The sequence below is a fragment of the Phyllopteryx taeniolatus genome, chromosome 4, assembly GCF_024500385.1.
Source record: "Phyllopteryx taeniolatus isolate TA_2022b chromosome 4, UOR_Ptae_1.2, whole genome shotgun sequence".
Lineage (NCBI taxonomy): Eukaryota > Metazoa > Chordata > Actinopteri > Syngnathiformes > Syngnathidae > Phyllopteryx > Phyllopteryx taeniolatus.
The window spans coordinates 18623670-18651112 of record NC_084505.1 but is presented as its reverse complement, the minus strand read 5'-3'; the positions used below and the strand labels follow the sequence as shown (position 1 = coordinate 18651112).

The 27443-nt window shown below is 41.2% G+C and overlaps 1 protein-coding gene across 1 annotated transcript; it reads right to left on the bottom strand.

Moving 5' to 3' along the window:
• Positions 1-64: 64 nt before the first annotated feature.
• nup133 (nucleoporin 133) lies at positions 65-25921 on the bottom strand. The gene is made up of 25 exons (XM_061770208.1): positions 25652-25921; positions 24700-24815; positions 22509-22612; positions 22024-22257; positions 20715-20885; positions 18259-18414; positions 17765-17835; positions 17551-17698; positions 16233-16383; positions 16004-16158; positions 14714-14805; positions 13603-13766; positions 12348-12442; positions 11100-11324; positions 10000-10122; positions 9161-9260; positions 7493-7744; positions 6295-6428; positions 4998-5156; positions 4670-4805; positions 3490-3608; positions 2683-2763; positions 2518-2582; positions 1180-1268; positions 65-264 (listed from the first exon to the last, which is right to left on the bottom strand). Exons 1-25 carry the CDS (start codon positions 25768-25770, stop codon positions 128-130), a joined length of 3396 nt encoding a protein of 1131 aa, XP_061626192.1. The 5' UTR covers positions 25771-25921; the 3' UTR covers positions 65-127.
• Positions 25922-27443: the final 1522 nt, after the last annotated feature.

The window sequence follows — 27443 nt, the reverse complement described above, 5'->3', positions numbered from 1 at the left end:
TGTTTTTATAAGGTATCCAGTGTGGCCAAATGTAGCTGTTAAAGCAAGAAAGCACACATCCAGATGCAAAAGAAAGTGTATATCTTTATTTTGGAAAAAAAAGTCGGGAGAATCTTGGGCTGGGCGCTCACATCTGCCCCTGCAGGTAATGTTCGTAATTGGCTCGCAAGACAAACTCAAAGTATGCTTTGGACTTGAGAGCACTCAGTTCATCCAGCTCCAGCAGCTCCTTGACCTCCGGCAGGTACGTCTGCAGCCTGACACCTGCAACATCACAATGGACATTACGCTACAGTACATTACATTCATGATGAACAACAGTTTTAACAAGCAACAATTTATCAATACATTTCTCGTGAAAGCCAAAACACGCAAACAGCACACGTCATTTCTTCAAATCTTTATTTTCATCTATTTTATCATTTATTTAATTTAGAAATCAAAAGAAAAACTACAATCAAGAACATTATCTTTGTCAATTTTGCGCATTATATTTGTATTTTGCGATTAAATATGTAATTTAAAATGATCTGATTATTCTATTATTCTTTATTCTATTTTTAAGGCCATTTTTGAGTCAACATTTTTTGCCTCAATATCACCCAGAAATATTTATGCATTTTCTATTTGTTTTTTTTTGGGGATAAACAATTGCTTTCATTAATAATAATAATAATAATAATAATCAAAAAACCTTTAGGACAATTTTGACTTTTATGCATGTATATTTTATTTCTATTTTATGATAAACATTTAAAAAAGAAATAATAGTAAATCTTATGTTTTTTTTAATCAATATTTAAAAAAAAGATGACTTGTCAAATTTGAAAATGGATTTTTAATGTATACAGTATTTGTATTTTATAATAGACAGTTTGAAAAAACAAAAAAAAGGCAATTTTATTCACGTTTTATTTGTATTTTTTTGTTAATTTATTATAAATTGAGTTTACGCACATTTTATTAATGATTTTGTTTTTGCGACACAATATGAAAAGGCAATATTTTGTCAACTACACCAATAACACCACAATATAGTGATTGCATGACCGTTCATGACTATTATGCATCACAATATCTCCTGTACTGAACTTTTTCGAATAAAAGGACGTCTTGCACAGCTCACGACGAAGATGAAGAATAAAAAATACTGTACTACTAATACTAATTGGGTGTGACCTTCGTCGGCGAGCTTGGCGAGGATCTTGACAAAGACGCTGTCCTTGGCGGCCTCAAGCGGGTCATCATTTCCGTCGGCAGAAGACCAACTGGAAGAGGAACAGAAAGGAGGTCAACGTCGGCTCATCACTCAACACTCAGCAACCCGTTGAGGCGGCCGACGAGATGGGCCTTCCGACAATTCACATCCACCAATGAGCTCCTCCCCAACATTTTCAATCATCCAAAATCGATACAAGAATTTTTCATGGAACAAAAAATATGGATTATTATTTATGTCATCCATCATCATTTGATGTAGTTTATTTTGATATTAAACAAAACTCGAAAACAATTACAAGATTATTAGTTTGAGTTTTGCTAGCACTTGGAGAAAATTTGTATTCATATTTAATTGATCGTATTTGTATTTTTGTTACTAAATCCAGAAAAATGGCCGCCATTTTCTTCCCATTTCTTTTTTTGTGCCGGGATCCAGGCATGTGAATTTAGCACAGGTCCACCAAAATCGTGTTTACTCGTTGTTTCGCACAAGGTAATACTTGTTCTTTTCATCTTATGTTGTTGGAAAATCCCTTGACCGCCTCATTTTGCAAATTTTTAATTTGGTTGAGATTTTTTGTGGTTCTGAAAAAAGACGAAAATGTTTCTCGATTTTGGCGGAGAAACTCACACATTCATAGGAATCCGTGATGAGAAAACAATTATACGGTAGTGAGTCGTTATTATTCTTGTTTTCTGTGAAGTTGGAAGTAATTCTGGCGATCAATGTGAGATGCTCCGAAGGCTCGAGCGGACGCCGCCCTGTTGAAACGTCACATTTCTGTCTGAAACTAATAAGAAGCATCCTTGCGTTTTCCTGCAAAGAGTCATGGTTTCGATTTCACATTTCATTAACATCAATTACATTGATTTCTGGGCAGAACATCTTGGCACCTTTTTGACATAAAAAGTGGCATCAAATCCTAAATCCTTATCTGATTCTTACAAACTAGGGCTCATTTTATTTCATGTAACCATCCTCTATCCAAGGATATCCTCTATTTTGATATAAAGGTATTCTGAACATTTTTGTAACATACCTAATGTTTCTATTCAAAATATTTGTAAATGAAAATAAAATGTGTATATTTTATTTTTGTTTTTATGTATATAATTTGGATTTGTGATTAATATATTTACATTTTATATTCTATGAATTTTATTTTTGACAAAACTATTTCTTATATATATATATATATATATATATATATGTGTATTTCATTTATGTTTATCAGATTACAAATATTTAATTCCTTAACATTCAATAACAAATGCAAATAAAAAGCTGCCTCTTACTCATCTCTCCTGAGAACTTTTCCAAGGATTTGGCATTTGAGCGAGTGGATGTCGATGTCATCTTCCTGCTCGAACGGGAAAACGCACACATGCACACACAAATGGTCAATGTGTCAAGGGCGTCCACCAGAATGCAGACTGTGCGCAACGGGAGCAGGAAGTGACCTCTTGGATGTAGTGGAGGAGATCCAAAGCCTTCTTGAAGTCGTACTCGTTGGCTCTGCGGTTGTCGTCGCAAATGTAAAGCTGCGCACAAGCACACAAGTTGACTTTCAGCTCCCCGCTGGATTGAAGACTACCACAAACGATACAACTTTCCCAAATAAACAAACAAAAGAAGATTGTGGCCCGCGACCCTAGTGAGGATATGCGGGATGGAAGATGAATGAATGAAAGAAAGAAGATTGTGATCGACTAATGCAATTCGTGTGAGTATATTTGGTATATACTGAGAAACCCCGCTTATCGGAGGTTCAGCATTTGCAAATTCATTTATACATGAATTTTTGGGGAAATGATCCTCTTCTTCGCTGAAGAACTCACCTTTTCACTGTTTTTGTGCTCAGGCCAAAGCAATGAAAGTAGTACTTTGGCGCCATCGTCGTGTCAAGGAACTATGTTGACGTGAACTGTGGATCTTCATTAAGAATAAAGTAGTTGCTTTACCTCCATCTTGGTGTCAAGGAACTATATTGAAGTGAGTTTATGAGTTTCATTGAGAACAAAGTATTGCTTTGACGCCATTTTGTGCACTGAATTCTCTTAATGATAAAGAGAAATCTACTAGTAGTGGAAAAACATAACTAGTGAAACAGTTGTTCTGCTAGTAAGCTGAATTGTCCTGCAAGTGAGGACAAAGCGCATACTAGTACTTGTAGAAGCTGGTGATGCAAGATAAGTAATAAATACATGTTTACTGTCAACAGTCCGTGACAAAGAAAGGCGTCAACTCGCAAAGTCGGGGTCTCTTACCTGGACCAGCTGGTGAGCGCTGAGCAGTGGCATGGTGTCGGGGTTCTGCTGTTTGTCCTTCAGAAGCTGCCTGGGCAACGTCTCCTGGTGTAGCAGGAAGCGCTCCTGTTCCACAATTTCTGAGGGGAAATGGCGGACGTGCTTCAAACTTCAACTTTTTGTGTCTGTGTGTGTGTGGGGAGGGGGGGGGGGCTGACTTTTTGTGGATTTAAAAAAAAAAAAACAACAACAAAAAAAAACTGTGGGCAAAATAACGTGGGGAAAAAAACATTTAGTGAAAAAAATATTTTCGTGCTAGGAAAATTTGTAATTTTTTTTTTTTTTATCATGTTTCATGTTGGCTGGGCCATTCACTGACTTAATTGAATTTACTGCTCAGCATGATTTTTGTATTTTTGAGGAAAAATATATTTTTGTGAAACAAAACAAAAAACACTGGTGTAAAAATTTTTTCGCAAATATTTTTTTGTGGGGGGAAAAAAAACTTTGTATGGATAGTCATCTTTTAGTGGGGGAAAAAATTGTGGGGGAAATATTTTGGGATAGTATTTTTTGTGGAAAAAAAACTATCCATTTTCTGAAAAAAAACTTTTGCGGAAAAAATTATTTTTTTGTAGAAAAACAAATGTTGAATTATTTTGTGAGGGAAAACATCTATTTGTGGAAAAACATTTCCAGGGAAAAAAATATTTTGTTGAAAAAAGCTATTGTGGTAAAATCTTATTGTGGGGCAAAAATGTGAAATATTTTTTTTCTTTAGAATTTTTTTGTGGGAAAATATATTTTCTGCAGCTTCCTTAGTTCAAATTACATCCTCACTGATGTGCTTTGCTTCAACTAACCAGTGTTGCATCATGTCATCATACTCACCAGGGATGACGGTGATGATTAATGATTATGGAATGTATTAATGTATGCAGATCGCTACAGATGTGTTTTGCTAGTCGAACATTGCTTTCACTGACCAACCAATCAGAGGACGGTAAAATGCTGACAATGTGCGCCAGCTCGCTGGCCCTGTGAGGACAAATTTGAAATGTGATTGGTTAAACAGTGAAAAAGGGAGGGAAAAAAACCCCACTTGAAAGAAGAAATTGGATTTTGTTTTTTTCTTTAAATCTGAGATTTTCTTTTCTTCCGGGCTATGGGACAACATGTCAAGTGGCTTTCGCGGTTTTACCGTCGACTTGTTTGCCCAGCTCGTCTTCCGGTAGATCGGACGCCAGCGCTGCCAGCTTGCTGAGAGCCAGCAGAGTCTTTTTCTTCGTGAAGTAACGCGTCTCCATGTTGGCCTGCTTGTACAGCGTCCTGTGGGCCTGAACGCAAACCAGGAAGGGAAGTGAAGGAAGCATGGACAGTGTGCTCGTCACTTGGAGGAAGTAGGTAAGGATGGGAAGGTGGTAATTGAAAGAGGATTAGGTACATTCTGGTAGTATTGAGGTAGGTAGGAGGAAGGAAGGAATGAAGGTGAGGAGGCGTTGTAGGAGGTAAGTGAAGGCAGGACGTACAGTGTGATAGTGGTCCAGGTGTATGTCGTGCAGCCAGCTGAGGTGTTGATGCGCCTGCAGGAATCCGGCCAGCTGCTGGTGTTGAGCGGCCGGCTGGGACAGAAGCTTTCCTCTCTTGCCTTTCTCCATGTACCAGCGAAACAGGAAGTCCGCAAAGTTCTGCAAGCCAGGGGGAGATGCGTGCCGCTTTCAAAACTATTCCCTACTCCCTCATCATTATAGATGGATTTTTATACATAGTGGACTTAAATAGCTCTGTTACATTCATGCTACAGAAGCTCCTCAGCCCGATTTTGCTTTTTCATCAAAATCTTCTGCTTCTCGCTGTCAGCAACAAGTGGAGATGTGAAACACATTATTAAATCCACCACATATAACAGCTGAAAGTTTTGGGTAAGACGCACGCTTCTTAACAGAAATGTTTGTTTCCGGGAAACTTTTTAAAAAATGAATAAGATTGGCTCCCATTTCAGTTTAACCTCTCTCTCTGTACATCTCACATTTAAAATGATAACCTGTCAAAGATGACATGTTTTGACATCTGAGAAAGGCGTCTGGTTTTTATTTTGAAGTCATCACTTCATGAAGAAGTTATTTTATTCCTTTCTATATATTCGAGAAGCAATCAACCGATTAATTAAAAATTAATTAATACATTTTCATTATGCCAAATATCAGAATCTGCATGGCCGAAAAAATGGCTGGGTCCTAACTATATAGCGCACTACAGAAAATAAAAATCCCTATATAGGGATCAGGGAGTGGGGAATGAATGACTCAACACAGCCAGTAACATTCTAGTTTTTAAAAAAAAATATTTTTTTTTTTTAACTACAGTGCTGGATGGCATATGGAGAACTTTATTTCTTGACTGTTCTAGAATTTCTTTGGATTACGTCATTTTGTTGCTGCTTTTTTAGGTCTTTTGTCCGACAGATTCTGTTTAAGGGATTTCTTGAATGAACAGGTCTGGAAATAATCAGGCTTGGGTGTGATCAGTAAAAATTAACCAACAATTGTGATTAGCCACAATTCATTCATTATTTAACAAGGCGGTAATTACTTTTTCACACAGGGCCAGGTAACGTTGAAAAGTTTTTTTTGTATTGGCGCAATGGATTGCTCACTACTTTTCAAGATGCATTGTGGGATACATTGAGGGCACAATATAGGGGATAACTTAAACCCCCTCCAAATTCTAAAAGCACTACAAAATGGCCAACGCGAGGATAGGTAGGCATTCCCAACACAGCCATTTAGCTCAAATATGCTAACAAAGATGGAGAGCGAGGCCTACCTGGTCTGCAAACTTGCTCATGTAGTGCTGCAGGCGGCTCTGGTTGTCAGTTAGCTCGCACATTTGGACCAGGATGTCAAAGTCGCAGTACTTCTCGGCCAACGCCGCCACCCACTGGTACTGACCCAGCTCCACTGAAACAACATCAGTCACGCCAACAGTCACCACATATTCTGCTAAGGCCGGACCACATGGCCTTCAAATAAAAAACAGAAATATCATCAAATCAGAGTCCTGATTTTACATTTTTTTATCGTGGCGGGGTGAATGAGAAAGAAGCAAATCCGCCTCACAGTTCTGAGGTTGCGGGTTTGAATCCGGGCTCTGGTCTTTCTTTGTGAAATGGGAACTATCTGCACTTTTTGTCTATAGCTTGCTAGCATGGAAGCGTCCCGCGTTCTATTTTTTAGAAGAGGCTTAATGGCCTGCGATTGGCTGGTAACCAGTTGAGGGTGTACCCCGCCTCCTGCCCGATGATAGCTGGGATAGGCTCCAGCACGCCCGCGACCCTAGTGAGGAGAAGCGGCTCAGAAAATGGATGGATGGATGGGCTGAATGGCAGCTACTTTAAGAGCTGTAGGAAACTCGCCTGACTGAAGTGAGCAATTGATTATTTGCTGCAAATCAGCTAGCACAAACTTCGCAATAGCTTTGAAAAAGTCAGATGGTATTGAGTCAAGACAGCTGTTTTGATGGTTTCAGCTGCTGAACCGTTTTCGCAACAGCTTTTTGGTCAACTGTCTCAAATTCTCACATGGTAAAAGAGATTTTCCCGGGTGGCTTCATTTAATCATTTTGCTGATTTGATCTGATTTTTAATCTGATAGATTGTACTTTTTCACAAAAATAACAAGCAAGTTAATTGCATATATCTGCTGTTAGGAGTTCTGGCACTATTTGATTTGGGGGGCTGTGAGCTTGTCAACCACGGCAAACAGAGCCAACCTGGTCACTCCTAGAGAGAACCTCAACATCTCTCATCCAGCTCTACTTCCTGTTGTCTCTAATCTGTAAATCGTCTGGTGACAGAAGCAGCCTTGCGAGTCGAAAGCCCTCTGTAAATTGGACGATTGGAAGGCAAGATGCCAAAGACACGTAATCAGCGATTAGCTGACTTCAAGCGTTAAACGACGCAGAGTTGTAAATTCGACTAATCGGTTCATTCCCTAGCGTAGAGCGTATGTGTTAATCCACTCACATAGTGGTGCCAGTAGTTCAGCTCTCCGCTGACTGTACTCCATTTCCAGGCTGTTGTAGCGCTCTTGGTCCTGCTGCTGCTTCAAGGAGTTGAGCTGGGCCACGTAGCCTCCCAGGTAGAAGTCCAACAGTGCCACCAGCTGCTCACACAACATGCTGCGCAGTTCCGAGTCGGCATGGGGGTACATGGAGCGCAAGATGAGCTCGTGCTGGCGGGAGATGACCGTGCGGATTCCGCCCGTGCCCCCCAGCGCTACGGAAGGAGCAGGATGAGGAACACTAGGTATATTAATCCGTGCATCATTTCTTCTTTCCATTTTCAATTGGCAATTAAAAATCAAAAACTGAAAGATTTACTGATTATTTTGCTATTTGTTTTTCAATCTAACACAAAAAACAAAGCCAAATATTTTGGGGCAGTTGCCTATAGATGCCATAGGATGGCACCAAAGCGCTTGAAAGAGAGACAGGTATCATGTTTGGATCGATTTATTTACTGTGGTCTGTAACAACATGGACAAAGAATAATCATTAAAGCATTCGTATTGAATGTACACCAACCATGAACCCATGTAACATAAATTCCAGTATTAAGTAGTTAAATTATTCAGCACAAAAAAAAAACACCTTTACATGGGGCTCATCAATAGCATTAGCTAGCACAGGCTACTAGCCTAAAAACACACTAGCACAAACTGAGGTGACACACACACACACACACACACACACACACGCACACGCACTAGCATTGTACACTAAGAATATCAAGACATTAAACCCACCTTTTGGCATTTACACACAAAAATAAATGTTGGAAAAGTAGACTTCACCAACTATTAGTGGCTGCATCGCAAAAACATACTTTCAGTTTAACTTAAAATGCCCACAAGGTGCATTCGTGGACGACCAACAAACAGAGGACATCTCAACTCCAGACGAAGAAACATCAATTAACAAAAACACCAATATTCCAGGAGATGGCGCCAAAGAAATACTTTTATTGCTTTGGCCCATGGTGTCAAACTTAAGGCCCGGGGGCCAGATGTGGCCCACCACGTCATTTTATGTGGCAACGCGAAAGCAAATCATGCTCGTCAACTTCCGTGATTTTTACTAAAATCTGTACCCAAATTCCAAATTGTCATAATAATAAACAATAATGTTGAGATATTGCCTTTTTCTGTTACCAAACCCTTCTTCTACAGTAACCTAAACAATACTTGAAGAAACTATTAACCTTGTCTTCTGATTTCAAAACTAGTTATCCCTCAATTTGTTGTGTAATGGTAATAAAATGTTTTGGTGATAATTAAACATTTACATGAAAGAATGAATGGTTTCACTGTTCTAACGGCCCTCTGAGGGAAATCATAACTACAATCCGGCCCAAGACAAAAAAGAGTTTGACACCCCTGCTTTGGCCTGAGCACAAAAGTCTTTCTGCGGATTGCTGAATGCCCAACCGCGACTCTGTGAATCGGTTACAGTGACCCTATATCAGTCAGTATGGGGTAAACAGACAGAACAGAAGGAAAACATTCATATATTTCTTCTGATGGCAGCATTAGCTGTTACTTTTAGTTTTGATTGCCAACTGGAAATGGAAAGACGCAATGGTCCACTAATTCATATTATTCTGGAGGAGTAAGACCCAACTGGCTGGACTCACCTGTCCACGGGATGTACTCGGGGTTTGCGGCGGCATGATCAGACGCTCTGTACATGGATGCTTTGCTCTCTCGGTATTGACTGGCAGCGTGTAGCATGTCCTGCAAAAATAAGACAAGACCACACACTCGGGTAATAAATGTACAACACACTCTCACTCGTTCATCTGGTTTAGTATCTTTTGTGTGATCACATTTCAGGGGACATATGATGTAAAAGTGACTTTTTAACATGTTCTGTTTTTAACAAACAGTTGCCTGTCTGGAGTAGCGTTGCAAAGGGGTGGAAAATTTCCAGTCAATTGAGCTGAAAATTTAAGACGGGGAGGTTTGGAAGCGGGCACCACGGGGAATGACTGTTAATTGAAAACTCTAAATTGCTCGGAGGTGTGAATGTGAGTGTGAATGGTTGTTTGTCTACGTGTGGCTAGCGACCAGTTCAGGTTGCACCCTGCCTCTCGCCCAGAGTCAGCTGGGATAGGCGCCAGCATCCCCGCGACCCGAGTGAGGATAAGCGGCATGGAAGATGAATGAATGAAGTTTGGAAGCATTCCAAACAGAATAGAGGTGTAACGATTATTCAACAACTAATTGATGATCAATAATTCTTGATAATTCATTACAGTGGCCCCGCTAGTCGTGGAAAATAGGGACCAGGCCAGACTGTGAACAGCGAAAATTTGAAAATGGGAAAATTCCCGGAAATTAGCCTGCAGTGACTGAGCACCCATCAAATGTGACTTAAACAACCAAGTACATCTTTTGCTATCTGTCTATTTCCCAAAATCTGTCTGGGAACCAGCCATTCTCAATTTTGAGCAGTTGTGAAATCGGCGCTCACCTTGATGATGGTGTTGACGGTCAGAACCACCTCAGCCCATTGCACCGAGTCTACCGGGTTCTCCCTCAAGCTCCTCTCCTCCTCCTCCAGAAGACAATCAAAGATGGTAGAGATCTGCGAAACCTGTGACACACACACAGTGAATATCCAATTATCGCGGGAGATGCACTCTATGCCTACCTGCTATAGGGGAAAATCCATGATATAGAGACCATATAAAAAAAATACCCCCCCACACACATTTTAAACACATTTAAACTCACTACTGTTCGTAACACTTACTGTTAAGATATTGTAGGCTAACGTATAACATCACTTTGAGGAAACGAAGACTCGCTTGCGCAGTTCTCCAAATAAGAGGTGAAGCGTGCTTGCTCAAGCTGTTTATTCCAAATTTGAATTAAACAACATTGTATATTTAAAAATGGTCAACCATTCATATAATAACAAACGTGTGCTGGCTTAATGCTAACATACAATGCCAAACACCATTGATGGGCTAAGGGAAATTTGCATAGATGTAACGGTAATCATAAACCTTCACATGGCGCCACAACACATACAAACAGAGCATACAACGCTTACAGTCATATACTGTAGTCAATCTGCTTTGTCGGAACAACAGCAATCAACTCATTCACTGATGTGGACGTTTACTTTCGTCAACTGTAATCCAAATGTTTATTGACAGCGACGAATATATTTGTCATGTACGTTTTTCAATGGGTAGGCACGGAAAAGGGTCTCGCCTAGCTTGTCTATGAATTTCAGGTTTGTAAACCCCTGTAATGACAAACAGATCCCTGTAGATGGCGGTGTTTCATCGCATTGGATTTGAGATAAGCGCAGCTTTTGAGTAGACGATAAAGATAACGCGGTGATTCTCGGCTTGTCGCGTGAATTATGATGGGCTCAAATGCCCACACATTGCAAGTCGGACAAGTTTAGCCACTTGACAATTGAACACACTATGTGTATGTATGCAAGGCTTGAGAATGCCACGAAATTGGCTGCATTTGCGACCTTTTTTCCAGCTTGTGCGTGTAAACAGCAAGCCCAACCCACTCCTGGACATCTGGATAAGTTATGTCCCGTCTCACCTCCCGGAAGAAGACGTCGGCTCCGGTGAGACTGGGTGGCACGGCAGCGTTATTCCGGCTCAGCGCGGTGCCGATGGCCCGGTTGACCAAGTCGCTGTGTTTGGTGTGCTGGTTCTTAAACACCATGGCCGCCTGCAGCTTCTCGGCGTGCTCGCACAGCAACAGTCGTGTGGCCATGGGGGACGAGCGCACCCAAATGTGGCCCAGACGCTCCAGGAGACCCACCTGACCGGGAAATACACACGAAAACCATGTCAAGAACAAAGTCTAAAATAACAACCTGGTCAAGAACATAACATTGGACATACTTAGCAAATAAAGATGATTCTGATTCTGAAGAATTAAATTCAAGAACCCAGTGTACTTCATTTATACCGTGCTAGTGCCAGTGGTGGTTGAGTGCTATAGAGCCAAAATTAACAGCAGTTCCAGTGGGAAGGAACCAGTCAAGATCCAAGTCAAGAACTACTGGTAAATCATGAACTAGATTTAAAAAAAATAAAATAAATAAATAAATAAAAAAAAATCCAAAACCAAATTAATACCCAGTCTAGAACCAACTCAAGAGCCAGGTAAAAAAAATTAACTCAAGTCAAAAAAACAGTCAAGAATTACATTTAAAAAAACCTCAAAAACCAAATCAAAGCCCTGTGAAGAGCTATGTCAAAAACCAAGACAGGAACCAGTCAAGAACAAATTCATGATACAGGTCAAAAAACGGTTAAAAACAAATCAAGAACCAGTAAAGATCTAGGTAAAAAAAAAAAAAAAAAAAGAGTCAAAAACCAATTAAAGAACCAGGTGAAGAAATACGCCATCAAGAATCGAATACAAAATTAGTCAAAAACAATCCAAAAAAAAGAAGAAGAACCAGTCAAGTACCAGGTAGGAAAAAAATGGTGAATTGTAAATGGAATGCACTTATGTCGTGGTTTAACAACACCATCACGGAGCTTTACAGATGGGTTACATTCATTTACCCATCCACGCACACATTTACAGTATACGCCAATGGGCGGCTGCTGCCATGCAAGGCGCTGGCAGCACACTGGGAGCAAAATAGGGTTCAGTCAGTGTCTTGCCCAAGGACATTTCGACAACACAGTCTGAGCCAGGATTTTAGAACCTTCGGTCACTGGAGGAGCAGCTCTACTAACTGAGACACAGCCGCGCCAAATCGGCACTGTCACCAGCTCAGTGTGAAAGGGGTCCAGAAAACCAAGAGGACCTGAGGTGGTCTTCGTATACCTGCAGCAGGAAGTCCATGAAACAGGTGTGGGCCTTCATCTTGTCCTCCAGCTGGTGGAGGATAATGAGGGACGTCAGTGGGAACCCAGCGCTCTCTGGAAGAAGAAAAAAGTAATTACAAATATTTGTATACACTATACGGTGCTACCTTGACTGACGAGTACAAATTATTTTGTGAATAAGTTCATAAGTTTAAAAAAAAAAAAAAACAGTTCAACTTTGACACATATGAGAGCATTTATGACATCAACGTGTGCCGGCATCACCTCCTTTTATAACTCCATTCGTTTCATTACTTCATATAGTGGTACCTTGACTCACAAGTGTAAATCGATATCGCGCTCGTCATGGGGACCTGCTGCGAAGAGCGAAAATCCGTGAGTACTTGACGCCCCCCCCCCCCCCCCCAAAAAAAAAGGTTTATAATGCACTAAAGATGAAACAAGATGGTGGCAAGGCACTACTTTTCTACTAGAAAGAGCGATGGCCTGCCTAAATGAAGCTCGTCCACTCAGAAAGCAATATTTTTAAATTTAACATGGCTTTGGCCTGAGTTTTTCAAAGAATAACAAAGGAAAAAAATACTTTTAAAAATCTATGAATGTGAATTGGCGAGTAGCGAAACACAAATATGCTAGGGAACCTACTGTGTATGAAATACAATTTTCCAATTGAAATGCCAGCAATCCCTGTCAGCACCCCAAAAAACACCACCAATTTTTGGGTTACGTTTTTTAACAAAGAAAAATAGCACCGCATTGTATAAAATCTAAAGAAAGAAACTCATTTTATAAAGTGTAATTACTGTGCGTACAGTAGTATCCGTACGTTGGATGTGTGCCTTTAAGGGGCGTAGCCAAGTGAGTGACATCAGGAGCTAGAGTCAAGTTGGCCGGTTAGTACACGTGTGAGCATGTGAGTGGGAGTTGTGGCCTACAATAGCTTTAACAAGTACTTTTTATTTGTGTGTTGGATTGTTTGTCCCGTTCAATAAAAAACTAAAACTGCATGGGTGACTGTGGCTCTCCTTGCCCACATGTAAAGGCATTCCAGTACCTTAATTGCTCCGGTTTTTTTTCACTACTCTCGAGCGGCTACGTATCCAAGGCTCACTCGTAAACACAATTTTGGCTTGTAACACAAAGAAAAAAGATAAAAGAAACAGCTCATAACTGGAAAAATGTGTCAATTGGGGCACTCGTAAGTCAAGGTACCACTGTACATGTTACGCTCTATGATCTTGGTCCATCCTCACCGTCAGGCACAGACTCGGCCCAGCGGGGGTCCGAGGCCGGGTAGTCATCCAGCAGGTCCAGGTTGATCTGGGTCACTATGGCATCCAGCTCGCCGCCCTCTACCACAACGTCACCAGTCGGGAAGAGCTCGTCGGTGAGCGCCTGAGCGCCCAGGAGGTCGTTGCTAAGGAGGAGGAAGAAGATAACGAAACTTACATAGAGTACACTCTTGAAAATCACTCATGCTACACTCACACTTGCAGGGCCTGATTTTTTGCTAAATCCGATTTTTTTTTAATGTAGTCGGTCACATTACAAAAACAAAGGTGACTTCTACTGCGGATGAAATGAGTCCGGGATGTCACACGCGTGTGTACAAAACAGGAAGTCACATTCCGCATGCCCACAAACACGAGGCGCCGTGTTTCCGGAAGTAGATATGGCCCCTTGCGTAGGTCTCGTCATGATGCTTTTGTGGCGATTTCAAGGATTTTGTGCAACCGAGCCAACATATTCTTACAGTTATCAGTTTGAAAGTATCTTGTTTTCACCAGTGACTGTTTTCTGCTCCTTCGTCTCTTTGGTCGAACAATTGTGGTGTTTGCTGTTTTTTGATGACGCATAGTTCGGATGAGTGCGACATTCTGCACTCGCACCGGACACGTATCCGATTTATCCACATATGAAAGAGGCCTGGGTCGAATATGAAAAAAATGGGAATTGTACTGTTCACATTGACATGAAAACAATCAGAAAAAAAATATCTGAATTGACCTGCAGTGTGACCATAGCCATGAACTAATTAGTGAACCTGGAAAGTTTTGGGGAGGAACAAAAATATATATATATTACCTCCCAACACCACTTTCACCAATCCACAACAAAGACATTGGGTGTACATCCATATCATAACATAATGACAATCGGCTATATCGTACGACAACCCCTCCCGCCCCTATTCGTCCGTTCAATCGAAGTTCTCCTGTACACATAAGTGTAATAAAGTGGCTGGTGTGTGTAACAATCTTGAGATGAGTCTTCGAAAAAGAAGATACATTTGATATTCACAGCTAACAGTAGACTCCATTAAAATACAAAGGTAAAAACATGCAATTTGTTGTTGCTGGGTACCGGCAGAACTGCAAGAATGCTGCCTTCAGGAGCTTCGGTTTGTCCTCTTGAGATACTGGCTCAGTTCGGCAGGGCTGCTCCATCATGGACACCTTCAATGGGCACACCATTACTTATTTTAAGATCATAAACTTAATTTAGACCAGTGTTTCCCAAGCTTCAGAGCCAATGCACATATTTTACATTCGAAAAATCACACGGTTGGTATACCACCAAACAAAAAGGTCACACAAAGTATAGTGCCTTGACTTACGAGCGCACCAACAAATAAAAAAAGTTTTGAAGTTACGAGCTGTCGCTTGGTTGTTTTTTTTTTGCTCCGTGTTGTGGGTCAAAATTTGAGTTACAAGCGAGCTTCAGGTATGCCTGCGCTCGAGTGATTTTGGGGGAGGCGCTACAGAACCTGCTGTACTTTTAGCTGTGTAATGAACAGGACGAACAGTCAAATACACAAATACAAAATGAAAACACTCGCAAAGAGGAGACACCAACACTCGCCAACCCGACTGATGCCAGGCTCCTGATGTCACTGACCAGGCCATGCCCCCTTTAAAGGAACATCAACACACAAATGTACTACTACGTGTGTGAGAGACTTTCGGCTTAATTACGCTTTCTAAAACCCGTTTATTTCTTTACATTTCTTTCTTTTATAGTATATATATATATATATATATAATTTATACAATACAGTGCTATGTTTCTTCATTAAAAACCCATAGCAAAAAAATGTGGGTGTTTTTTTGGGGGGCTATTCATTTCAATTGGGAAAATTGATTTGATATACAGTTGAACCTCAATTAACGGACCCTGATTGAATCGATTTTTGGATTTAACAGACAAATACAGTGCTGTGAAAAATAATTGGCCCTCTTTTGAAATTCTTATCTGTTTGCATGCTTTCCCCACTTTGTTTAAGATCCTTAAACAAATATAACCCAAGTGAACGTAAAATGCTGTTTCTAAATGAAAAAAACTATTCAGGTATCTGGCCCTTTGTGAAAAAGTAATGGCCCCCTAAACCTAATAACTGGTTGGGCCATCCTCGAGGAGCAAAGCAGCCCAAGACCATCTCACTACCACTCCACTATACATGTCGCTGGCATAGATAGATGAACAAAGACACAATATTTGTAGTAAATATTTTCTGACTAAGTGATGTTGGAAAATTTCCCATGGCACACCCGATGATCTCTCAAGCCACACTAACGTGGCACAGGACAGTGGTTGGGAATCACTGATTAAGATGTAGCGTGCAAGCTACAAAAGGTTCAGTTTTTGGCATCTTACTTCCGATGTCGCTGCCAGAGACGAGCACAACGAGTCCTCCACAGTCTCAGGCAGGATGGAGGCGCTCTCCCGGGCCACCACGGCTACCAGCCCGCTGTTCTGAGAGAAGAAGACGGGCAGGTTGGCGCAGCAGCCGCCGCCGCGCACGCCATCGCCTGACGAAGACACGCACACTCAAGTCACTTCCAAAAACATCAGGCAGAGTTTGTAGTCTCGTCAAGGAGCTGACCGGGCGATTTGAAGGGGATCCTCTCGTCAGGAAGGCCAGCCCTGCCGCTTCCTGTGGAGCAGGCGAAGACGAGCTCCTCGTTGTAGAGGAAGGCGGTGGCACCGGGTGAAGGCGGCAGCAGGAGACGTGTAGCGTGCAGCTCAGACTCGTTCTTAGAAAAACATTATGCCACGGTCTCATGGGTGTCAGTATCTAATCTATCACAGGCATCCCCAATAAAAGATAAGAACAATTTTATGTTTTTTTTAACAGTATTTGATGTTGATTTTCATACTAAAATGGAAGGACTAATAAAAAAAAATAATCTGTTAAATAAAGTTTGCTTTTTGAACAAGACAAATTGAAGGGCCTGCCTGAAAGAGAAAAACATAAATACAGTAAATATTAAAGCGGCTTGCAACGACAAGAGTTCCCTGTTTTATGGCACTTCATCCCACACACAATGAGGAAAATTTACATTTGTGAGCAATACAGTGTCACCCATTTGTCTGATATACGAGGTTCAAATTTATTAGCAATTGGACCAAATCTCCACGAAAGACCCTAGGAAAATTACCAAATGAACCTAAAATGTGTTGGTTCGGACCAACATGGCAGACTTCCTGTGTTTTTTCAGGTAGGATCACTTGCTTGACATGCCTACCAACTGTACATTTAGACAGAGATAAATACGCCTTGTCAAATTTCGTTGCCATGCTTCGCCCATATACAGTGACGAAAAATGTATTTTGTTCACAAATTACCATCCAAACACCCATATAAATATATATATATAGATCGATCGATCGATATTTTTTCTTTTTAAAAGATGAATTATTATTCCAGTGCTGTGTTTTATGGCGAGTCATCAAACTATGCCATCATGCTTCGGCGAACATGCAATGACCGAGAGTCAACTCTTGCACAGTTTAGCGTCATCGTATCCATGCTTCAAATTGATATCAACTGTACAAAATCTCGAGTCATTTGTTCTTGAAGGAAATGGCCAAAGAGAGCCTAAAAAAAAAATGCTTCAAAACCAAAAGGGCAACACTTACTGTGTCATTATTCTTGGGACTTTTTTTTGTTGGTCTACTCATGATAGACATGTCTACTAAATTTCATGTTCTTCAATAAAAATGAATTTGGGCGCTGAATTCTTTTGAAAATCCTGGAGGGTGGGATCTAGCCTTAATGCCTGTTTTAAACCAAAATGCTGGACTTCCTGTGTCTCTTGGGTCATGGCTTCTTGAGACTTTTTTCCTGGTCTACTCGTAATAGACACATCTATTCAATTTCATGTTAAGTAAAAACATGTTTGGGGGCTTGGGGGACTCACCAGGAAGGAGGGGTTGTAGTTGGTAACTTCCACGGTGAACTGGTTGGAGATGGCAGTGCTGAGGTCCTGCAGGGTGACCAGGCAGAAGTAAACCAGGCAGGGCGTGTCGGATGGGTGCCAGGCAGCGGCGAGGACTACCAGCCCGGCCCTGGGAGCACAAGGCTCAGTTTGAATACAGAAGAAGAAAAAAAGAAAAGACCAACTACAAACTCACTGGCTGAGCTTCATGTCCAGAAAAGTCACGTTTACACCATCACGCATCTCCTCGTAGTTGCCCTCTGAGCCCTGGTGGAGGTCACAGGGCATCACATGAACCACAAAATAAGATGCATCTTCTCCTGAGCTCTCTTCCGGTTAGATACTCGACAGCGATGCCTTGAGATACAAGTTTCATTTGTTAATTGAACACACTCATAACTGAAAACGCATATCTCAAATCATCATTCCCCATTGAAATGAATGGAAATGTCATGTCTTTTTAATGAGAGAAATAGCACTCTTAGTACTGTACTTATAAAAACATACAGTAATGACAAAGGAATCAAATGTAGAATTCAACTGTTTTGGTCAGTTTTTACAACAATTTAACGGACATTGTGCAGCTCCTTGCCACTCCGTGTGCAGCTAACACTCCTGTGAAAATGTACGTTTTTTAAAAATTCACGAGTCGACGTGGCCGCAGCTTCTGATTGGCTCCTGCTTACTGACCCAGATGGCGTCAGCGATGCTCTCCGTTAGAGCTCGCTGGGCATCCCAACTGACCGTCTGCTCCTCCGATCTCTCGTCCACTTCCCATTTGCTGAGGCGTGAGTTGGTGAGCGCGTAGAGGCAGCTGGTTTCGCCAACCCACAGCACACTGTGGAGCTGCCCCAAAAACAAACAAAAGTCAACCAGCAAACATCACACTTTGCACTACGGCTGGGCAATGTGGCTTTAAAATCCAATAAAAAAAATAATAATTCCCACAAAAATAAAAGTTCTAATTGTAATAGATTTTGACAATAAATTATTTAAACTTTTTTTCCCCCCTTCTGGGATTTCCTATGAAACGTTTTTGCCAGCAGTAATTTGCATCAACTTCCACTGAAAGAACAGAAATAAATACTTATTTTCCTTTACAGATCATTTAAAAAAAAAAAAAAAAAAAAGAAAGAAAGTGCTTCCTCTTGGAAAAAAATTCTCTTTTGACCAAAAATGTGCACTTCCTTTCAAAGGTTTTAGGTAACATCGAAATGTCCTTATTTATGAAAGAAAAAGCATTTTTTCCTCAATGAAGAAAATATTAATCAGAAATCTAGACATTGTTAATGTTGTAAAAAAAACAACTGTGCTTTTCCTTCCAAAATAAGGACATTCATCAGTGACCCCAACTTTCGAACGGTAGTGTATGTAAACACAATCCTTACAGTACATTATTAAATGTTCAACAAGTCAACATAAAACGAGCAGTCAAATTGCATGGCACACCAAGCGACACGGCCGAACCTGACTGAACTGGGCATTCACGAAAAAAATACAATCAGCGATTGACCAGGTGATTGACTCTCGCACACAGAACTTGCAATGGAAAAGCTCTGTAGGTACATATGAATTTGTAAATATAGTTAAGTATTAGTGTTAAACTAAATGTACGTATATATAAACTGTATACACTGTATGGGTACAGCTTGGCAGAGGCCCGCTTTATCTCTCTTCATATCTGGAATCTAATTTTTGTTGTAAAAGGTCTCGTGCATTTGGCGACAGAGACCCTCCACACTTCGATTTTTCCACAGGAAACGGGCTCACGAGTCTTTATTGACGATGTAACTCATGATGGAATGTATTCTGAAGTCTACAAAACCATTTTGTCTGGCAATTTACAGAAAAATGTATCCAAACTAATCGGGAGAAGCTTCATCATGCAACAAGACATTGACCCAAAACACACTGCCGACACAACAAAGGACTTCATCAGGGGGAAAAAGTGCAAGGTCTTAGACCGGTCAAGTCAATCACCTGACCTTAACCCAATAGAGCATGCATTTTACCTCCTGAAGAGGAGACTGAAGCGAGAAACCCTCAGAAACAAATGAGAACTGAAAGAGGCTACAGTAAAGGCCTGGAAAAGCATTTGAAATGAAGAATGCAACAATCTGGTGAAGTCAATGGGTCGCAGGCTTGATGCAGTTATTGCAAGTAAGGGTTATGCCACCAAATATTAAATGTTAATTTAAAGGTCTGAGGTTGATTGAGGACTCTAAATTGCCCGTAGGTGTGAATGTGAGTGCAAATGGTTGTTTGTTTCTATGTACCCTGCAATTGGCTGGCGACCGGTTCAGGGTGTACCCCACCTCCCGCCCGAAGATAGCAGCGATAGGCTCCAACAGCCCACGACCCCAGTGAGGCTAAGCGGCTCAGAAAATGGATGGAAGGATAAACGTCTGTTCCTATACTTTTGCTCACTTGAAAAGTGGGTGGCTTCAAACAAAAGGTACTGTGTCCTGAGTTGTTTAACACATCTAGATGTAAATACCATGAAATGAAAGCTGGAATTCTGAACTTTTGTCTCATATTCATCTTTTGATCTGAAACCCAAATGTCTTCAGTATATAACAAAAACAAAGGAATTGACCTTGTCGTTCCAATAGTTTTGGAGGGGACCGTACCTGTATTTAAGGTACGCACTCTACTGGTACGCCTCGGGGTGTGAGCCGGCTGAGTCTTGATTCATAACTAGAAATCTTTGTGAATTGCTCATGAGATCTGACATGGCGTATTTGTTTGTCTGTTACATCTTAGCAAAGCCGGTCTCCTATGATTCCAATTTGGACTCGCTGCAAAACGAGTGGTTGACGGTCGGCCGCTCATGAAAATGAGGTGCAGCACCTCGCACACTTGCTTGGTGTGCAGTGGGTCTTAAACAACCTGGAGCCAGCAATTGACCAATTGAGATGGATTCATTGCTCTGAAAATACAATGACCTGGATGAACGAGAATATTCACAGGCAAGTCAAGGCATCATTGTATTTGTATTTAGATCGGTCATATTTATCTCTCTATATTTTTCCACTGGTAGGTTGGCATCCGTGTGGACAGCGAGGTAAGAATGTAATTGTACAGGGGAAACATATTTCTTGATAGTTCATATGACAATAGACACGTTGAAAGATGAAAGCACTCACAGTGTCGTTGGCGGGCGGCGACAGGATTCCGAAGAGGCTGGACACCCTGCGCCCGATGCCGGACAACACGCCCTGCCCCTGTTGCAGCGCTCGGTACTGAAGCCTCCCGGAAGCGTCCGCTCCAACACGCAACATGCGACTCTTAGACGAGGACACCACGAAGCTACCGCCCTGAAAGGAGGAAAGAACAGCAAGTGGATCAATTTAATCTCATTAAGTGATTGGTCACCCCAAAAATTTTTTGTTATTACAATAAAAAAAATAAAAGTGTAAAATACACAATTTGACCTATACATTCAACATTTCTATATTCATCTATAATTGTTTTATTCATTAATCAAATGTATGAATGAATAATTAGGATCATCTAAATTATGACTAATAAAAAAGTTAGAATAACTTATTTTGTTAAAACCTTTACATATTTTTCTATTTTTATTTGTGGATTTGGACAAGAACGTCAGCGAGTTCACTTATTCGCTGTGGGGCGGGCGTCAGCTACTTGCGGATTTTCGCGATTCGCAGGGGGGCTCCATCCCCCGCAAATTGACCTATTCAGGTTTTTGTTTTTTTGAATCTACATTGGGCAAAAGACGTCTACAAAGCCCTGCTACAATACCAGGTTTTTGTGATGTGTTTTTTCTGTGATATCATTTCAAAACCTTTCTACTATTAATACGACCTAGAACATGTACAACTCAATTGAGATTTTTTTTTAAAATCTTTTTTCAGAGATGAATTAAAATAAGTGGGATAATGTGGTTGCACAAGTGTGCACACCCACTTGGAACTCGGGATGTGGTTCAGTTCAGAATGAACCAATCACATTCAAACTCATGTTAAATGGGAGTTAGCACACACCTCTCACCATTTAAAGTGCCTCTGATTAACCCCAAAATCAAGTTCAGCTGTAGCCTTAACCTGACTTTTTATTTTATTTAATTTTTTTCGCTTTCTTGCAGAAACATGGATGTTTTGTGCAAACACTGTGGAATTGTTCAACATTCCCTCCAGGCAAAAGCATGAGGCTGCAGATTTTAAAAAAAAAAAAAAAAAAAAAAAAAAAAACTATATTAAAATCAGCTTTAGAATAAGTCTGTAACACTGCAAAATGTGGAAAAAGTGAAAGGGTGTGAATACTTTCTGGTGGCACTATATATATAGCAAAAAGTAAAAAGTTAGTTGTAGAGGTTATTGGTCGCATTATGCTTAGTCAAGTTTTTCTTTATGCTATCCTCCATTATTCGCAGAAAAATTACTTTACTACTACTACTTAACTACAATAACTGTGTTAAAAGTTGTGGCTTACAGTGACGGCCACCACAAAGGAGCACAGGTCTCCCAGGTCCAGGTCGGCCTCGGCGTAGTTACCCTCCTGAGACAAGCTGGGCCACAAACGAGCGGCACCCTCAGCCGCCACGGCCAGCACGGTCACGGCCTGCACCGGCGCCGCGTCCAGTGGGCCGACTGACGTCACGGCCACGTGCTCGGCCGTGTAGTCGTACTGGCTGTTGGGGAGCTGTAGCTCCTTGCACGCGCACAGCTGCAACAACAAAATTCCAAAAAGTGGAGTTCAAAGTCAAACAAAATCTTGTGAGACTTAAATGCTGTGAGCATGTTAAGCAGGAATCGGCAAACGTTTGTGCCCAAAGGCCAAATTAGATTTTTAAAATGGACACATGGACTGGGTCACTTGTACATGAGATTTATAAAAAATATATATATATATATATATATATATATATAAAAGATGCCATAACTATAATTGTAAATGTGTACAAAATGTAGGCGCACCTTGGCCACGGCCGTCTGGCAGATCTTCCAGATGATGAGCCTGTCTCCGCTAACCATCCAGGCCCATCCGCTCTCGCTCACCTTCACCGAGATCTGCTCCTCGACTGGAGGACACGGACACGCACGTCATCACTCAAACCAGAGACGGGAATCAAGTCTCAAGTTTTAACCAGAACCCGTTTCAAGCAAGTCAATTGAAGTCTGCATTCAAGTTCAAGCAAGTCGAGTCATTACAAAAGTCTGCACATTAGCCACTTTCTTCTAAGTGTCTGTGCACTCACATTGTTTTGAACGGTCCCAAAGAAGTCTCTGTATTGTCTATGACTTTATTATCTTCTCAATTGAATGACATGAAGCTTAAATACACTTGTGGGGAGAGATTAATTTTGGAACAGCTACCAGTGAGCTAAACTGTGAAGTTAACGTAGTTTAGTTAGAATTAAATTAGACGTGATGATTGTTGTCTCTTATCTTTGACTTCCAAATGATCTCTTTTTCCCAATTGCCAATTTGATCAAAAACATAATCCTTGAATCCAAATGTAATCATCTTTGGAGGCCACTACATAATACGTGCACTCTGTAACATCACATACTGGTGGGTTGCCAGGTTCGCACGGACTACACAAAAAATAACTTTTCAATAGCACAAATGGCACACTACCTTGAAAATGCAGATTTTCAAATGGAAAAATGCAAACTCAAGTCAAGTCAAACTCAAGTGGAGTCTTTCACAAGATTTAGCCAAGCAAGTCCTAAAACTGGCAAGTTAAGTCTTATTGGAGTCAAGTCGTGATTCATTCAGGTCCCCCAGCTACGGTGGCCTGGAAGTGCAAAACAATATAACAAATTGTGAAACACGAACAGAAAAGACAAAAACAAAAGACGAAACAATTTCACATTTCAGGAACCACAAAAACATAACACAAAACACTTTCACATTTCAGGAAACAAATTAACAAATTGTGAAACACTAACATTTCAGAAAACACAAAAACAAAAAACAAAACACTTGAACATTTCAGGAAACAAATTAACAAGAGCCGAAACACTTTGATATTTCAGGAAACACAAAAACAAAAGCAGAAACACTTTTACAAAAAGACAAAACAAATTACAATTGCGGAAACCCGGAAAGGGAAGGGGCCCATTTCACAGACATTCTTCGAAATCCCACGGCCTTTCTCCATTCATTTTTTAACGTACCGAGCGAGGGATCTACCTTGCATAGATTCTGGTTTGGTCGATCGGGAAAGAAACAGTTGCCTAATCACGTACACTCCGCCATAGTTCAGTCGGGGTGGTTTTCTTGAGCAGCCGATCGGTCGACCACTGGTTTTGACGCGATTCAAAATAATAATCTCCGTTGCATGGCGTCTTCACGTCCCGGTTTACATTCAATCAAAATGCACAGAAGCTTTCCCCTGCGGTGAAAATACTGTACATTTCCGTGTTTGCGAGCTGTGCCGCCGAGTTGCCTCGGCTCAAGCCATATATATAGTAAGTAAAGCATCAAATGTTGTTTAACATCAATGCTAAACTATATTCATAAAGTATAATGTGCCCGTCGATGAAAAAGCAAAGCTTGTGACCAGAATGTATGCTAGGTAGATCCCTCGCTCGGTACGCTAAAAAAATGAATGGAGCCAGCAGCTTCCTTGCAAATATCCACTTTCCCTTTAATTCTCGCCAACATCCTCTCTCTCTCTATTAACCTGCTTCTTCCTGAACTCTCAATCTATCTTTTTATGGTTTAAGAAATGTGATCAAGTACAATCTATTGTATATAGAGCATCAAACGGCTATACAGGCTCACTGTTCAGGGCATCCGTACATACAATCGCTATTTGGGTTGGACATCTCGTTACATCTGCGTAGCCTAGCCTTCCCGCGAAAAATGTGGAAGGCCGACAAAAGGCCGTGGGATTTCCAAGGATGTCTGTGAAATGGGCCCCTCCCTTTCTGGGTTTCCGCAATTGTAATTTGTTTCGTCTTTTTGTAAAAGCGTTTCTGCTTTTGTTTTCGTGGTTCCTGAAATGTTAAAGTGTTTCGTGTTTTGTTAATTTGTTTTCTGAAATGTTTAAGTGTTTCGTTTTCTGAAATGTTAAGGTGTTTTACATTTTGTTATATTGTTTTGCACTTCCAGGCCACCGTACCCACCACTGACATGAACACGCAGACAAACATGTTACCCTTGAGCACGGTCAGCGCCTCCATCACTTTGACAGGCAGCGAAGAGCCGAACGTTTGGACGTCATAATTGAGGCCACCGGAGGGGGCGTGGCTATGCTCACGGGTGGGCGTCGGTCTGTTCTCGACACAAACAAACAAACAAACACAGTTTTTCAGCGATGACGGAGGATAGTTTACAAAATAACCTGTGAACTCGCAAATGCCGAACCGCGACTATGCAATAACTCGGGGTCGGTTCCACAGAAAAAAGGCGAAAAGGTACATTTGTGAAGAGTGACCTGAGACCTGACTTCGGACATCTATATGTGTATATAACTGTTTTTTTAATAAAGTTTTTTTTTTTTTTTTTTTTCCTTCTTCTTTGTTCGTGATTGCCTGTTTTCATTAACACTTCCTCTGTAGCGGCACTGGGAACAAATGGTTAGCACATCTGCCTCACAGTTCTGAGGACCCGGGTTCAAATCCGGCCTCATCTGTGTGGAGTTTGCATGTTCTCCCAGTGCCTGCGTGGGTTTTCTCCCACATCCCAAAAACATGCAGGGTAGGTTAATTGAGTACCCTAAATTGCCCGTAGTTGTAAATGTGAGTGCGAATGTTTGTTTGTTTCTTTGTGCCCTGCGATTGGCTGGCGACCAGTTCAGTGTGTACCCCGCCTCTCGCCCGAAGATAGCTGGGATGAGGTCCAGCACGCCCGCGACCCTATTGAGGATAAGCAGAACGGAAGATGAAGTCTTTCTCTGTATGCAATTAGTTTTGTTTTTTGTGTTTTTTGTTTTTTTACAATTGAATAAATATTTCTACAAGCTAGCATCCTACGGAGTCGCCAATGTTTTTTTTAATTCAAATATGATAAAACAACACATATACATAAATCAATGATGTAAATGTATAAAAAAATAAATAAACAAATAAAAACATCCAGAGAGAACAAAGCAACAAGTTTGTCGCTACCTCGCCGACAAAGGTGTCCTCCGCGGCGTGAGCAGCAGGCTGCTGGTGGACGTTCTCCCGGCGGGGGTTCTGTTCTGTTGCCGGCGGGCCGAATTCGGGCCGGTACGCGGAGAAAACATGGCTTAACCTCTACTGCGTCCCGTGAGGCTCAATCATCAAGAAAACTCACTCAGAGGTTCCTTGTTGTGAGGTCTTTAGACCAAATAGCGCGCGGTGAAGTCGCTTGGAATTGACGTCATTCTTCTTCGATTAGTGTTTTTATGTTGGTTGGCAAGCAACATTTAGGTACATTACTACCACCTACTGGTATGGAGTGTAGCTCAGTCATATTTCTACTACCCAGACTTGTTCCCCTTAAAAAACTAATAATTTCATAACTTTTACTATTTTTCACTATTACTACCACTTCCAGTCTCATATTTTCTCAAAATATTTATCATTTGTCTTCTTTCCATAACATATGTTTGACCAATGGTTATAATTACATGTTATATTATATAAAATGTACTGTTCAAACCAGTGTGTCAAATGTCACTATTTCTTGTTTTCTGTCTCTTCTCACAACATTTCTGCTCAATTCTGTAAAAATGTCTTCCTTTCCTTTCAGTGTCCCATTGTTTTTGACATTTTCCCATCAATTTCTGTATAATAATCCCTTTTATCTCGGTGCCACACCCTCAAAATGACGACGCAGTCGCGTTCAAATGATTTCAAATCGTTTAACAAAACTCTGAAATTAATTTGATCAGCTATGCAACTTCATTTATAAAAATATCTATGCCAGTATTTAGAAAATTAACTTTACAATAACTTAGTGACCACTTAATTTGGTACACCATCAAAAAAGATCCAGTACAAAAAAATCTGTTACTGTGTTTCCAGGCGGTATTATATGCTGACAGTATTTACACAAATCGTAATTATGCCGAAACCACATCATCTGCAAAAAGCAGAGAAGCAAAAAGCAATACTGAGGCCATCAAACCGGACCCCCTCTACGCCTCGGCTGCGCCTTGAAATTCTGTCCATAAAAGTTCGGTGACAAAGGGCAGCCTGAGCGGAGTCCAACCCTCACCGGGAAAAAGTCTGACTTACTGCCGGATATGCAGACCAAACTCTGACTCCGGTTGTACAGGGACCGAACAGCCCGTATCAGGGGGTTCGGTACCCCATAGTCCCGGAGCACCCCCACAGGACTCCCCGAGGGACACGGTCGAACACCTTCTCCAAGTCCACAAAACTTGTAGACTGGTTGGGCGAACTCCCATGCACCCTTGAGGATTTCCACCGAGGAGCTTTTTAACCACCTCGGTGACCTCAACCCCAGAGATAGGAGAGCCCGCCAAAGAGAACCCAGACTCTGCTTCCTCATGGGAAGGCGTGTCAGTGGAATTGAGGAGGTCTTCGAAGTATTCTCCCCACCGACTCACAACGTCCCGAGTCGAGATCAGCAGCGCCCCATCCCCACTATACACAGTGTTGGTGGTGCACTGCTTCCTCCTCCTGAGACGCCGGATGGTGGACCAGAATGTCCTCGAAGCCGTCCGGAAGTCTTTCTCCATGGCCTCACCGAACTCCTCCCATACCTGGGTTTTTGCTTCAGCAACCACCAAAGCCGCATTCCGCTTGGCCAGCCGGTATCTATCTATCTATCTATCTATCTATCTATCTATCTATCTATCTATCTATCTATCTATCTATCTATCTATCTATCTATCTATCTATCTATCTATCTATCTATCTATCTATCTATATATCTATCTATCTATCTATATATTCTAGCTGCTATCTC

Bases quoted from the DNA above. Each gene is read 5' to 3' on its own strand.
- nup133 (XM_061770208.1), bottom strand. From the start codon at position 25,770: ATGTTTTCTCCGCGTACCGGCCCGAATTCGGCCCGCCGGCAACAGAAC. The intron at 14,806-16,003 runs GTAAGATGCCAA...TGCCCATTGAAG, and splicing joins CTCTGGCAGCGACATCGGAA to GTGTCCATGATGGAGCAGCC. The intron at 5,157-6,294 runs GTAGGCCTCGCT...CCTGGCTTGCAG, and splicing joins TGAGCAAGTTTGCAGACCAG to AACTTTGCGGACTTCCTGTT.